Source organism: Phragmites australis, chromosome 20 (assembly GCF_958298935.1).
Source record: "Phragmites australis chromosome 20, lpPhrAust1.1, whole genome shotgun sequence".
In the NCBI taxonomy this organism is placed as follows: Eukaryota; Viridiplantae; Streptophyta; class Magnoliopsida; order Poales; family Poaceae; genus Phragmites; species Phragmites australis.
The window spans coordinates 3309726-3324255 of record NC_084940.1 but is presented as its reverse complement, the minus strand read 5'-3'; the positions used below and the strand labels follow the sequence as shown (position 1 = coordinate 3324255).

At 40.5% G+C, this 14530-nt stretch overlaps 2 protein-coding genes across 4 annotated transcripts; both read left to right on the top strand.

The window, feature by feature from the left end:
• Positions 1–351: 351 nt before the first annotated feature.
• On the top strand, positions 352–2368 carry LOC133901326 (NAC domain-containing protein 83-like). Its single transcript, XM_062342653.1, has 3 exons — positions 352–870; positions 1007–1302; positions 1847–2368. The coding sequence occupies exons 1-3, from the start codon at positions 696–698 to the stop codon at positions 2138–2140; spliced, it is 765 nt and encodes a 254-aa protein (XP_062198637.1). The 5' UTR covers positions 352–695; the 3' UTR covers positions 2141–2368.
• An 887-nt stretch (positions 2369–3255) lies between these two features.
• Positions 3256–14040, top strand: LOC133901325 (pyruvate dehydrogenase E1 component subunit beta-1, mitochondrial). 3 transcript variants are annotated; one of them, XM_062342651.1, is made up of 14 exons: positions 3256–3508; positions 3627–3707; positions 6067–6147; positions 6238–6264; positions 6375–6437; positions 6536–6622; positions 10732–10857; positions 11315–11448; positions 11529–11601; positions 11848–11913; positions 12253–12291; positions 12418–12542; positions 12671–12785; positions 13656–14040. In XM_062342651.1, exons 1-14 carry the CDS (start codon positions 3470–3472, stop codon positions 13722–13724), a joined length of 1125 nt encoding a protein of 374 aa, XP_062198635.1. In that variant the 5' UTR covers positions 3256–3469; the 3' UTR covers positions 13725–14040. The 3 variants fall into 3 exon arrangements, with proteins under 3 accessions (XP_062198635.1, XP_062198633.1, XP_062198634.1); XM_062342649.1 differs by lacking the exons at positions 3256–3508; positions 3627–3707; positions 6067–6147; ... (1 more) ...; positions 6375–6437; positions 6536–6622 and adding exons at positions 7214–7240; positions 8991–9071; positions 9162–9188; positions 9299–9361; positions 9460–9546; XM_062342650.1 differs by lacking the exons at positions 3256–3508; positions 3627–3707; positions 6067–6147; ... (1 more) ...; positions 6375–6437; positions 6536–6622 and adding exons at positions 8695–9071; positions 9162–9188; positions 9299–9361; positions 9460–9546.
• Positions 14041–14530: the final 490 nt, after the last annotated feature.

Genomic DNA, 14530 nt, shown 5'->3' with positions numbered 1-14530 from the left:
AGTATTTAAAGTACACAGATCGTCATGTATCACGTACAACACATGGTATAATCAACTGAACTCTCGACTATGTTAATTGACATGGAAGATACCCATCGATAGAATAGAATCTTCACATGCAATGAGAAGGCATCTGATTCAATTCTTCATTTTCAGCAACCCTTTTTTTTTGAAACATTTTTTTTAGTAATCAGCCATGAATCCTGTTAGCCAGGTCAAGATTCATACATTTGCCTGCTCTGCTGATTAACCCCGCACCAGTACGATTTGAATTAACAACTTATAAACAAATCTGCGAGTATCTGAAGAAGAGTAAGAAGCAGTCTGCGGTCGCAGCCAAGTGTGCTTGAATTAAATTCTTTACAATTTAGCACTTTGTTTTTTCTCTCCTTGTGTTTCCGTTCTCCAGTTTGCGTATTCTCCAGCTTGAATTTGGCAAAATTGAAGAAGAAAAATCAGTGAATTAAGAAAGGATCTTGTCAAATCGAAGAAGGAATCATACTATTTAAGAGGCAGGATGGAGTCCGCTCCACGCCACACGGCATCCTATAAGAAACTCCCCACCTTTTCTTCCCCACTCCGCTCATCAAGCCCATCTCTCTCTCTCTCTCTCTCTAGACTGTACTGCATCAGTGCTACTGTGCACTAGCTGAAGCAGAGTCCACGTGTAAGCAGAGCACTGGGCAGCAGCTGCAATGGAGAGGCCTGTCCAGGCGCCCAGGCAGCTGCCGCCGGGGTTCCGGTTCCACCCCACCGACGAGGAGCTGGTGGTGCAGTACCTCCGCCGGAAGGCCCTGTCCTGCCCGCTGCCGGCCGCCGTCATCCCCGTCGTCCACGACGTCGCCAGGCGGGACCCGTGGGACCTCCCAGGTGCGTGCGCACGCTTTCTTGATTCGAGCTGCCATGCCCGTGCGTGCAGCTGCAGCAACACATGCATGTCAAGGTTAATGGAAATGGAAGCTTGAGGCGGACTTTTGCTGTTTTTCGATTGAATTGGTATATACAGGAGCAAGTGATGGGGAAGGGTATTTCTTTAACCAGCGGCGAGCGCCGGCGACCGGCGGTGGCCGCAGGAGGAGAGCCGGCAGCGGGTACTGGAAGGCCACGGGGAAGGAGAAGCCGGTGTTCCTGCAGTGCGGCGGTGGCGTTGGTGGCGGCGTCAAGCGGCAGCTGCTAGTGGGCGTCAAGACGGCGCTCACCTTCCACCACGGGAAGCCGTCGCGAGCGTCGCCGCGGACCGGCTGGGTCATGCACGAGTACCGTCTCGCCGTGCCCGAGCAGACGAAGAATAATGCAAGCCATGTGAGAATTCATACCTGCACTTTCAAAGTTTTTTCCAGAACGTCTGCAGTTTCAAAGTTCCAATCTTAAGCTTAATTCTAGCAGTCATCGCTGTCAAACTGCTATTAAATTACCGGGCCGTTCACTTCATTTCCCTGCTGTAATTAAGCAGCACATGCCACTGTCGTTTTGCAGGTCAGTTAATTATACTGTTCATACTCAGCATGCCACCAAACACAAAAAAATAAATGTTGTGCAAAATTGGTTTAAGCTCGTACGCCTGCTACTCCTATCTCCTTTCACACTGCACAGCACAGCAGAACTCAGCAATCATACAGATACGAGGCGAAGGATATTGCTTTACGAAAATTCTGTTAGGGTATGCAAATATATAGTTTATTAGGATTATTCATTTGCGTTGAGATTTATGTTGAAGGTAGGTGAAAAAAAATCATAAGGTGGTTGAGAGGGATTGCTGAATTTTAGGTAAGAGGTATGAACAATCCAGATAATCTGTGTGTGAATAAGGACATATAAAGTTGTATTTCCTTCCAATGACTCGCAGGATCGCGTGGTGCAGCTTGGAGAGTGGGTCGTGTGCCGGATCTTTCTGAAGAACAAATCAGGAAGGCCGAACCGGGATGCCGACGGCCAAACGCCGGGCAACCGTCCCTCTGTTTTTCACCGCACGGAGCTGCATCGGCGCCGGGAGGATGCTGCTGGTCAGCAGCGGCCGTTGCTGTCATCTTCGCCGCAGCCGTCGTTCTCAAGCTGTGTTACAGGTGTTACCGACACTTCAGACCAAGAAGAAGTGAGCAGCAGCAGCAACAGGGATGCTCCAGCTGCCTCTCCTCAATGAGAGGCCTAGGCATGCTGAATTTTTAAGTTCTTTTCTCCCTTTCTTGCTCCGTTGCCTGTACTTTTCCTGGTACCATATAATGATGAGTTAAGCATCAAGTAATCAGGTTTAAGGACTGCAAGTCCAGTTCAAGAATGGTCTTAAGATTATCAAACGGCTGCGCCATATGTATCAATTATAACTTGTAAGATTCCCTAAACACTTATTAAGAAACGGAAATTGAATTAATCAGGAGCAGCAGTTGCTACCGTTCAGTTGCACTTTATAGTTTCTACAGCAATTGGCTTTCCTCTTGTGTTTCTCCGGCTGAAATTTTTTGGAGAGTTAGATGATAGCATCTTTTACACTATATAATTTTTTCAGAGTGTTTGATGACTACTTCGATAGTGTTTTGAATTTTGAGGGTATTATAATGCAATATTTTATTTATTTTTTGTCACCTTGTCAACCGGCGATGGGAGTCTTAGATTGCAATTTTTCAAAATAAATGTATATTTGTACAAATTTTTATTTAAAAAATATAAAAATAAAAAAATTCCACGACCTCTCGCCAAACAGAGTTTAACTATGAACTTAGTTTCTGAAAATCTTATGGGCTGCAGCTGAAAAGGCCTATTGCTACAAAGGCTGTTACCTCCGAGCCCATCTCTACGTCACGTTAGTCTGTCTTTAACGGACCCGGCCCACTTGCACGACTAACCTTGGCCGGGCCGTCATGATCTAGCCCTGTTCAAAGGCCGTACCGGGCTTCGGGCCGAGCTTTGAAAAGCTCGATGGGAAAATAACAAGCCCAAGCCCGACGCCGGGCCGGTTCTAGGACCGAGCCCAATCTGACAATAGTTTTTCGGGCTGGGCTTTTTCTTTCCCGGGTTTTTTCAATTTTTATGTCTATTTTTAAGCCCAAGATCGGCCCAAAAAATCTACAGGCTGATAACTTAGGCCCGAGACTGAACCTGTACACTGGTTGAGCGGGGCCGGGTCGGGCTTTTTCGGGTCGGCCTGCCCATGAGCAGGCCTATCGTGATCTCGCTGTACCAGTAAATTGTAAACTCGCACCACGCGGGGGCTTTCCTGCAAAAAGCGCGCTAATAAAAATCTCACAGAGAGAGAGACAAATCACTCCTTGTCTTTCTCCAAAAAAAAAAAAAACCCTCCTCGCCCTCCCTTCCGTTCGCTAATTCCGACGCGTCGTCTCGTCCCTTCCCCCGCTGCTCCCGCCTTCTCCATTTTCCGACCCAGCGACCAACCCCGCGTCGCGTCGCCGATCCCCGCTCGGATTCCTCCACCCGCCCCGCCGCCGATCGCCAGGGAGGGAGGAGGAGGACGAAGATGCTGGGCGCCGCGAGGAGGCAGCTCGGATCCGGACCCGTGAGTCCCGAACACCACCGCCCGCCGCGCTCGCCGATCGTCTCGCGGAGGCTTTGTTTGGCTTGGCTTGGATCTGCGACGGCGTTGTTGATTGTTTTTCCCACCTCCATGCGTGCAGATGCTGGGGCAGTTGCTGCGGCGGCTCCGCCCGGCCGCGGCGGCTGAGGCGGCGAAGGGGTACTCCTCCGCGTCGAAGGAGGTGAGGGTCTGGCTGAACCCTAGTTTTTCTATTCGTGCTCGCAGCATTGCGTCAGATGTTGTCATGTCAATGCGCTGCTTCGTTTGTCGATTGGCGATTGGCTGGTGGTTGGTTTAATCTGTGGCGACGCGCGGTTGCAAGTTTAGTTGTAGTGGTTGTAGCGAACTGAATCGTTTCTAGTTTGGTGTTGGGTTGGTTGGTTTGTTATGGAAGTGGTTGGTGGGTAACAGAAATGATTCGATATTTTAATTTGTGGCTTTCGTCTTAGTGGGATGAACTTTGGTTTTGCAGAGTGTTTGTTAATTGGCGAACTGGTACTGTATATCTTTGTTAAGTGTATCAATACTATATATTAACGGGCCAAGAATCGGCGAACGCTGAGGGCACCAGATCACTGTAGCTACTGTAGCGACGAAGCTCCACCGTCCAATACCGATCCAATGGAATCCGTGCGCCAGAGTCCTCGTGCTTCCACGTTGCACACCGCATGGCCCCTGCCGATTGGTGGTTCTTGCCTTCCGACCGGCCACTAACGTCTCGCAGTGCGGCGCGTGGCGCACGTCTGGACAGTGGTTCACTAGCTAGCAAGAGAGGCCGATGAGAATACATGTACGTTCATGTTTTTTTATTTACCTCTTGATTTTATTTACGGGTATAGGAGTGATCTAAAAATTCTAAACGTTTTCATGAGCTAATTAGATCTCATTGACAACTCATTTTAATTAGTTTGATCCAAAAAACATACGCTAATATTTAATTAAAATTCTCTAAAGAAATCTATTTTTATAACTTCTGGCTATTTTTAATGCCTCAAATAATTCCAATATTTTTGGAAAATTCACTAATATTCTTCACATGTGATATACTATTTTTTAAAAATATTTTCAATCCTAGGTTATTTGCTGAAAAAATGACTTCCTTTGTAATGCATTATTTATATACATTTTTATCATTTCATATGATATTCTCGGACATCAACGTACTGTTTGCGTACCATCCGCGAGTCACTAACTCGCTAACAAAAGAGGTCGTTGTTTTGTGTGGCATATGTGCAGCACCATATCAAAGGGGATTTTATGAGATATAGCATAAATATTGGACTCTCCCTAACCTATGATAAGTTTACAACATATAAACAAAATTACATACATACAATTACAACACATATACATAGTCGTATAATACACTATAAGATCTTACATCCACAACCGATCAAACAAATTGAACAAAGTATAACAGCCTAAGCCCAGGTTGCCTTGACCCATTCGGCACGTGGAGGCAGGTTGCTCCAAGTTTACATAAGGCCCCCCGTTTCATGCAAAATTGCATAGTTAGATAACAAAAATAATATGCGTCTTATGTTTTAACCTTTGATTTCGTTACATATAATATTTTCTACTGTTTAAAAAACATCCCAAACACTACAGTTTGATTAGAACAAACATATTGACCTGATCCAATGGGTCCTGAACCCATCAATTCAGACTGTAACTAGGTGGATCATGAGAAAAAAAAGTATTTTAGAGTATTTTGATGTTTGAGAAATCCCAGTAAATGCCTAAAGAAATATTAGTTATATTGATAAATTGAATGAAATAATCTAAAATCCATAAAAAAACATCTAGAACTAAAAAAAATTAAACTAATTTTGTTGGGTTTGAATTTCTGTCGTCTACATTTCAAAATTATGTGCATGTATGAAATTGATACTGCTTTTCCTATAATTAACTGAATGTATTAAATATTGAAAAATTCATATCTAAATCCTGAGATATCCAAAATTAGTGAACACAATTTTTTTATATTTCTTTTTTCATGCTCTGTACAGGAGAAAAAAAAAGGTTCAATCATCAAATGCACGACGGGCGCGGTATAGCGCGCCTTCCGTCCCTATTTTTAAATCTTATTTTGTCAGACAACATTACCGTAAACGTACTACCTAGGTATTATCTCTCTGCTCTGACCAGATATTAAAATCCAACGGACGCGCGTAGGCGCGTCAATCAACCTAGTTTTCTATGATGAGATTCCTGGCTACCTGTATATTTGACTATGTGGGGAAATTTTGAGCCTGTTTGATCCTAGTATTTCATACCTTTGATTGTCGTTTATTGTCCATAGAGATGAAGCGTCTTTGGGCTGTATGAAATTTAGAATTGTGCTAGGGGTGCATACGGGTGTGTGATCACATTTTCTTTATTTAGCTCAATTTTAATCCACTTTATGATCCTTTTTCTTCTTTCTTTTCACCTTATTTGCGTCTTCTCTACCTGAGCACCTGCTAGTGCTTCGTCCCCGTGAAGTAGGTGTAACATCTTGATGTGTCAAGTCATATACAGTATTATTTTACATTGTTCAGATGACTGTCCGTGATGCGTTGAACTCTGCACTTGATGAAGAGATGTCTGCTGATCCTTCTGTTTTTCTGATGGGCGAAGAGGTATCACTTGGAATAAATTCAGTCTTGTTCTGTTCTTTTATTTCTCCTGTTCAGTCGCTTATTTTTGTAATACCTGTTCATTTGTGGTAGGTTGGAGAGTATCAAGGTGCATACAAGGTGTGCAAAGCTTCTAACGATTGATGTTTAACTTTCAGTCCATTGGTAACTAAAAATCTATTTCTGAACTCTTACCATTATTGATCTCATTCATGGGTGTTATGTTGCAGATTTCAAAGGGTTTGCTTGACAAATATGGTCCTGATAGGGTTCTTGACACACCTATCACAGAGGTGCACTCTTAAAATCTTGAAACAACCCATTTTTGTTGTCTATTTTCAGACTGTGCAAACATGAGCACGCACTTACCCACTTCTCTTTGTACTCTCAGGCTGGATTTACTGGCATTGGTGTTGGTGCAGCTTATCAAGGCCTTCGGCCCATTGTAGAATTTATGACATTTAATTTCTCAATGCAGGTCAGTGATTTTCTGATACTAATAAGCAGATTTTTACTTCCTTGTTTCGGATATCCTTAAATGTGTAAGCATAGAGTTGTGGTCGGCGGTGGCAATGCAATTTTCACTTGCTTCTTCAGAATGCAAGAAGCATTTAGTTACATACATTTTAGTACCTTGATGTGACTATGGTAGCTTCCACTTCCACCCCTATTTTTATGTTTGAGTTTCTCAAGCAAGTAAAACAATTTATTTAACAAGCTTGCACTTTTGGTTTTTAATGTGTAAAACAATTGGTTTTGGTTGGTCACTGCATATTTTGCCTGAGGCCTTTATTTAATAAGAAATGGTTCTGATGTTGCGTGACACTTTTCTTGTCTTTTCTAAGGGCCAAGAATCGGCGAACGCTGAGGGCACCAGATCACTGTAGCTACTGTAGCGACGAAGCTCCACCGTCCAATACCGATCCAATGGAATCCGTGCGCCAGAGTCCTCGTGCTTCCACGTTGCACACCGCATGGCCCCTGCCGATTGGTGGTTCTTGCCTTCCGACCGGCCACTAACGTCTCGCAGTGCGGCGCGTGGCGCACGTCTGGACAGTGGTTCACTAGCTAGCAAGAGAGGCCGATGAGAATACATGTACGTTCATGTTTTTTTATTTACCTCTTGATTTTATTTACGGGTATAGGAGTGATCTAAAAATTCTAAACGTTTTCATGAGCTAATTAGATCTCATTGACAACTCATTTTAATTAGTTTGATCCAAAAAACATACGCTAATATTTAATTAAAATTCTCTAAAGAAATCTATTTTTATAACTTCTGGCTATTTTTAATGCCTCAAATAATTCCAATATTTTTGGAAAATTCACTAATATTCTTCACATGTGATATACTATTTTTTAAAAATATTTTCAATCCTAGGTTATTTGCTGAAAAAATGACTTCCTTTGTAATGCATTATTTATATACATTTTTATCATTTCATATGATATTCTCGGACATCAACGTACTGTTTGCGTACCATCCGCGAGTCACTAACTCGCTAACAAAAGAGGTCGTTGTTTTGTGTGGCATATGTGCAGCACCATATCAAAGGGGATTTTATGAGATATAGCATAAATATTGGACTCTCCCTAACCTATGATAAGTTTACAACATATAAACAAAATTACATACATACAATTACAACACATATACATAGTCGTATAATACACTATAAGATCTTACATCCACAACCGATCAAACAAATTGAACAAAGTATAACAGCCTAAGCCCAGGTTGCCTTGACCCATTCGGCACGTGGAGGCAGGTTGCTCCAAGTTTACATAAGGCCCCCCGTTTCATGCAAAATTGCATAGTTAGATAACAAAAATAATATGCGTCTTATGTTTTAACCTTTGATTTCGTTACATATAATATTTTCTACTGTTTAAAAAACATCCCAAACACTACAGTTTGATTAGAACAAACATATTGACCTGATCCAATGGGTCCTGAACCCATCAATTCAGACTGTAACTAGGTGGATCATGAGAAAAAAAAGTATTTTAGAGTATTTTGATGTTTGAGAAATCCCAGTAAATGCCTAAAGAAATATTAGTTATATTGATAAATTGAATGAAATAATCTAAAATCCATAAAAAAACATCTAGAACTAAAAAAAATTAAACTAATTTTGTTGGGTTTGAATTTCTGTCGTCTACATTTCAAAATTATGTGCATGTATGAAATTGATACTGCTTTTCCTATAATTAACTGAATGTATTAAATATTGAAAAATTCATATCTAAATCCTGAGATATCCAAAATTAGTGAACACAATTTTTTTATATTTCTTTTTTCATGCTCTGTACAGGAGAAAAAAAAAGGTTCAATCATCAAATGCACGACGGGCGCGGTATAGCGCGCCTTCCGTCCCTATTTTTAAATCTTATTTTGTCAGACAACATTACCGTAAACGTACTACCTAGGTATTATCTCTCTGCTCTGACCAGATATTAAAATCCAACGGACGCGCGTAGGCGCGTCAATCAACCTAGTTTTCTATGATGAGATTCCTGGCTACCTGTATATTTGACTATGTGGGGAAATTTTGAGCCTGTTTGATCCTAGTATTTCATACCTTTGATTGTCGTTTATTGTCCATAGAGATGAAGCGTCTTTGGGCTGTATGAAATTTAGAATTGTGCTAGGGGTGCATACGGGTGTGTGATCACATTTTCTTTATTTAGCTCAATTTTAATCCACTTTATGATCCTTTTTCTTCTTTCTTTTCACCTTATTTGCGTCTTCTCTACCTGAGCACCTGCTAGTGCTTCGTCCCCGTGAAGTAGGTGTAACATCTTGATGTGTCAAGTCATATACAGTATTATTTTACATTGTTCAGATGACTGTCCGTGATGCGTTGAACTCTGCACTTGATGAAGAGATGTCTGCTGATCCTTCTGTTTTTCTGATGGGCGAAGAGGTATCACTTGGAATAAATTCAGTCTTGTTCTGTTCTTTTATTTCTCCTGTTCAGTCGCTTATTTTTGTAATACCTGTTCATTTGTGGTAGGTTGGAGAGTATCAAGGTGCATACAAGGTGTGCAAAGCTTCTAACGATTGATGTTTAACTTTCAGTCCATTGGTAACTAAAAATCTATTTCTGAACTCTTACCATTATTGATCTCATTCATGGGTGTTATGTTGCAGATTTCAAAGGGTTTGCTTGACAAATATGGTCCTGATAGGGTTCTTGACACACCTATCACAGAGGTGCACTCTTAAAATCTTGAAACAACCCATTTTTGTTGTCTATTTTCAGACTGTGCAAACATGAGCACGCACTTACCCACTTCTCTTTGTACTCTCAGGCTGGATTTACTGGCATTGGTGTTGGTGCAGCTTATCAAGGCCTTCGGCCCATTGTAGAATTTATGACATTTAATTTCTCAATGCAGGTCAGTGATTTTCTGATACTAATAAGCAGATTTTTACTTCCTTGTTTCGGATATCCTTAAATGTGTAAGCATAGAGTTGTGGTCGGCGGTGGCAATGCAATTTTCACTTGCTTCTTCAGAATGCAAGAAGCATTTAGTTACATACATTTTAGTACCTTGATGTGACTATGGTAGCTTCCACTTCCACCCCTATTTTTATGTTTGAGTTTCTCAAGCAAGTAAAACAATTTATTTAACAAGCTTGCACTTTTGGTTTTTAATGTGTAAAACAATTGGTTTTGGTTGGTCACTGCATATTTTGCCTGAGGCCTTTATTTAATAAGAAATGGTTCTGATGTTGCGTGACACTTTTCTTGTCTTTTCTAACTTCCAGATAATATTTACAGAATTGTTGTATGAAAAACTATTTATCACATAGTTTTATATTACAAGCATATTTTTTCTTCCCACATTGATTGCAAATGCTCCATGGTTATAGAGAAATTTAATGGTTCCTGCTAGTTTAACTCCCCATGCTTATCTTCCCTGAATTACTGTTAAAAGCAAACATCTGCACAATCTTTACTCATGTGACTTAGACAAGCAGCTTATCACATATGTTTTTTCATCTGATATATATATATATATATATAGGAAAACTAGTATGTACTCCTGGGTGTATGTACTCCCACCTCTCATATACCACTTTTACACGTGTGTTATACTTCTTTATCACTTTAAATATACTTCATTAGTAATTATAAGATACTACAATACAAATCCCACGAAAATTTTTATGAAATTCCATGATTTTTATCATAATTTACGTATATACTTCTTTTATGTATAAAAAAGAGTATATAGCAAAAATGAAAGGCTAACATTGAATTTTTTTTCATACAACTCATATTTGGAGTATCTTAGAATTAGTATTAGAGTATACTAAAAATGATAAAAGAGTATAAAGTGTTTGTTTAGGTGGTATATTGCATGTGGGAGTACATACTCCTAGGAGTATAGAATAGGTGTCCTATATATATATATATATATATATATATATATATATATATATATATTGTAGTTTGTGCACAGGTCCACCCAATATGAGGAACTCCTCATGTTCTTTTCTATTTTTTCACCATCCGCTGAATTCATTATTTTATAGTTTGTAAAAAAATCCCTAATTGTCTATTACTGCATATTCAGGCTATTGATCATATCATCAATTCAGCTGCCAAGTCAAACTACATGTCAGCTGGTCAGATATCTGTTCCTATTGTTTTTAGAGGACCCAATGGAGCTGCCGCTGGAGTTGGTGCTCAACACTCACAGGTTTGTCAGAGGGAATGTCTCTTGTAGTCATTTGTCTGATTGTCATCCTATTGCTTCCTAATTTTTTTTGTTGTGGTGTTGTTGCCATCCTTTTCTGTGTTTGTTTCTATAAGATATTTTGCCACCTGCCAATCTTGTTGATGCCCTGTGAACCTATTTGCTAATACTTATACATAAAGTGTTGAGGGAACTGAAGTATTCTTTAAAAAAACTAACAGTGTAAATTAAAATGATTAGTTTTGAGCAAAGAAACAGAAAAAATGTGTTGTGGGAGTTCTTTATTATGTCTGCTGTCATACTGTAGGTAGCTTAGCAGTAAGTGTATAATTAGTTTGCTATGAGCCCCTAGGAGCTTTTAAGATGCACAGTATCTGTTTCAATACATCTTGTTGCTAGCACTTTGATAATGAGGTTATAACTCTACTATCATGAAATTACTAACTCAACTGTTATGCAGTGTTATGCAGCGTGGTATGCACATGTTCCAGGACTTAAGGTTCTGACACCATATTCTGCAGAAGATGCTCGTGGCTTGCTAAAAGCTGCTATTAGAGATTCCGATCCTGTTATTTTCCTGGAAAATGAATTGCTGTATGTCAGTCTGATCTTGTTTAATTATTTTGCTAACTAGTTGTCATTTTGTTGAGATGCTATCATGTTATTTTCTGCAGTTATGGAGAATCATTTCCTGTGTCTGCTGAAGTGCTCGATTCTAGTTTCTGCCTGCCGATTGGCAAAGCTAAGGTATGTTGTTATGTCTTGTGTGCTTGTGTATGGGTGTATGGAAGTAGATTGGTTTAGTTAGGACTATTTGCATAAAATTACCTTGATGGTTTTTAGAGTTCTATTACCTTGATGGTTCGACTGAGGAGTTCCTGTTGATGAACCACCTTGGGTGTAGAGATCAGATACAGGCTTGCAGATATCTATTTCTGGAATAATACTTGATGAAATTCTACGCACTTACCTGTGGGTCTCTTCTTTCTGTAGATAGAGCGTGAGGGTAAAGATGTTACAATTACTGCGTTCTCCAAGATGGTTGGCTATGCTCTTCAGGTATGTAATGATGTACTTGGTAAACAATGTGTAGGAGGATGAGATGGTTAAATCATTAGTTCATCGTCCTGTAGGTTTGACAAATCATCAGCACGTGTTTTCCTATGATGTGGTATATGTTTATTTCTGTAAGAAGTTAAGATATACTGCATCAATAACATTTTTGTTACTTGTAAACTGATCTGCAAAGGTGTCCTTTTGAAAATTGTTTTTTTTGTTCTAGGAGGGTTGCTTTTTGACAGATGTTTTCAGTAGTATTGATGCCACTTATATTTCTGCATTTTTTTTTTCATACCGCCCTGTTGTTTTGGTACATTCTCATGCTTAGTTTGTCTTCAGGCTGCAGAGATACTGTCCAAGGAAGGAATTAGCGCTGAGGTAATTCCTTCTGTAGAATATATTTGTTCACTTGCTCAGTATAACTAATCAACAATTCAACATGGTATCTTCTTTTCTCTACATGCCATCAGTAGTACCTTACTTTCTACTGATATTTGTTTACAGGTGATCAACCTTCGATCAATTAGACCACTTGACAGAGCTGCTATCAATGCATCTGTTAGGAAAACCAATAGATTGGTGACTGTCGAAGAAGGGTTCCCTCAGCACGGGATTGGTGCTGAGATATGGTTCTCTCTCTCTCTCTCTCTGTGTGTGTGTGTGTGTGTGTGTCTGTGTGTGTGTGTGTGTGTGTGTGTGTAAATCTCCTCCCACCAACCCACACCTGTGTGGTGTTCTAACAACATGTTCTTTGCAGCATGTCTGTTGTGGAAGAAAGCTTTGAGTATCTTGATGCACCAGTTGAGAGGATTGCTGGAGCTGATGTACCTATGCCCTATGCTGCCAACCTTGAGAGAATGGCTGTTCCACAGGTCCTCTTTACTTCTTCTTTGGCTTCCATCCAATATTTTCTACTGGGTTTTATACACAACCCTCAACATGACTCTCTCTTCCATACTCTTTATGGCTTGGACTTTCATTAGTAGAGTTGTTGCACAACTGCTTGTTTACGCAGGTTCATCCATATTTTTTCTTTGACGGCAATGATCAATAGGTAGTTACGTCCAAACCTTTCAATGCTGTCTTTGGGGAGTATACATGCGGTGAATCTAGACTACTAGAGAGTAACTAAACACACTTTACTATTTTGCAGTGGGAGTTTGAGACAGGGTAGTGTTTATTTATTAGAATAGTCATAAAAATATCTCCTGGGTTCCCCTTTCCCCCTCAAACATTGGATGTGCATGATCATTTGACTAGAAGTTGGGAAACGTATGCCCCCACTCATGTGACACAAACAGTGTTGTCAGCTCCTACATTTCCATACCGTAGACCAGTGAATCTTTCTGTAGAATGTTGTCTGCCACCTGGATATGCCTGGAGGTGCTTGTCATAATTTGGTGATTTCTATATGTATAAATAATAATTTGGTGATTTCTTGTCCTATTGTCTAGTTGTGGATACCAGGTGGACATAGTAGTCAAAGTGGTCACAGCATAGCATCAGTATTATTTTTTGGCTGTACTGCTTGATGCTTTGCAGAAGAGTGGACACTGGAATTTGCTTTTTAAACATTGCACTGAACGTATATGCACATAAATTGCAAAATTCCCTGATATGTTACCATTAGCTCAAATTAGCAGGAAGCCTTTTCTCGTGTACCTTTTCTTTAAACTCTTTTAGACCCCATTAATTATTTCTTTGTTCTGCTGCCTAACAAAATCATGCTGCTGTGCTTGCAGGTTGACGATATTGTGCGGGCAGCGAAGCGGGCCTGCTACAGAGCAGTACCAATGGCAGCAACTGCCTGACCGGTTGAGAAGCATTTTTTTCCTTTGCTTTCCCTCTCGTGCCAGAAACATGTAGTATTCATAAGGTGCGGGGAATTGCCCAAACTCCAAGCGATTTTGTAGATCTGCCATAGCGTGTTATTTCGTTAGTTGCAGCTGGATGATTGCATTCTTTCAAGCCCCAATTCCATTTCTGTCATTTATTCACACGGCCTAATCATGTTTCGCATACAAACGGAAAACTTTGTCCTGAAGAGTGGTCATTTCCGTCGCATCTTTTGCTACTTGGACCACGAGGTCAGTCGATGTTAATAAAACTAATCATAACGTTTGTGCATGCCTCCTCTTTTTAATCTGCCTCAAATTCACAGCAGTGTTTCTTGTAATCTGTCTCAAATTCAAATTTAATCTGCCTCAAATTCAAGTGCACGTTATAATCCTTGGAGGAAAATAGGCAATTCACTACCATGGCGAATGCGAGAACTTCTTCTGTTTTCTTTATGAATCAAATTGTTTCTTGTAAGGTTTCTTTGAAATTCGTTGTGAAATTGCAGAAGCCCAACCAGTCCTTGGATTTACTTGCCGCTACGTTTGTCGTGACAACGACCCCCCACCGACATGTTGGGTACGCAGTACGCGAGTGACGGCAACCGTCGTCAGATCGTCGTACGGTACCGCTAATTACGAATACCTAAATTATGATTTCGTCAAAGGACCGTCCTTAGTTCAGCACGGATCCTGTGCCGGTAAGCGATGCATAATAATAACACCCTCATCACCAAACGCTACAGGAACGCACTTAGGACATCAACAATGCTAAATGTTTT

What these genes read in the sequence shown, in the direction of transcription:
- LOC133901326 (XM_062342653.1), top strand. Translation starts at nt 696, where the DNA reads ATGGAGAGGCCTGTCCAGGCGCCCAGGCAGCTGCCGCCGGGGTTCCGG. An exon ending in GGACCCGTGGGACCTCCCAG is followed by an intron (nt 871 to 1,006) that starts GTGCGTGCGCAC and finishes TGGTATATACAG; the next exon opens with GAGCAAGTGATGGGGAAGGG. An exon ending in CGAAGAATAATGCAAGCCAT is followed by an intron (nt 1,303 to 1,846) that starts GTGAGAATTCAT and finishes AATGACTCGCAG; the next exon opens with GATCGCGTGGTGCAGCTTGG.
- LOC133901325 (XM_062342651.1), top strand. Translation starts at nt 3,470, where the DNA reads ATGCTGGGCGCCGCGAGGAGGCAGCTCGGATCCGGACCC. An exon ending in ACTCCTCCGCGTCGAAGGAG is followed by an intron (nt 3,708 to 6,066) that starts GTGAGGGTCTGG and finishes TACATTGTTCAG; the next exon opens with ATGACTGTCCGTGATGCGTT. An exon ending in CATTTAATTTCTCAATGCAG is followed by an intron (nt 6,623 to 10,731) that starts GTCAGTGATTTT and finishes CTGCATATTCAG; the next exon opens with GCTATTGATCATATCATCAA.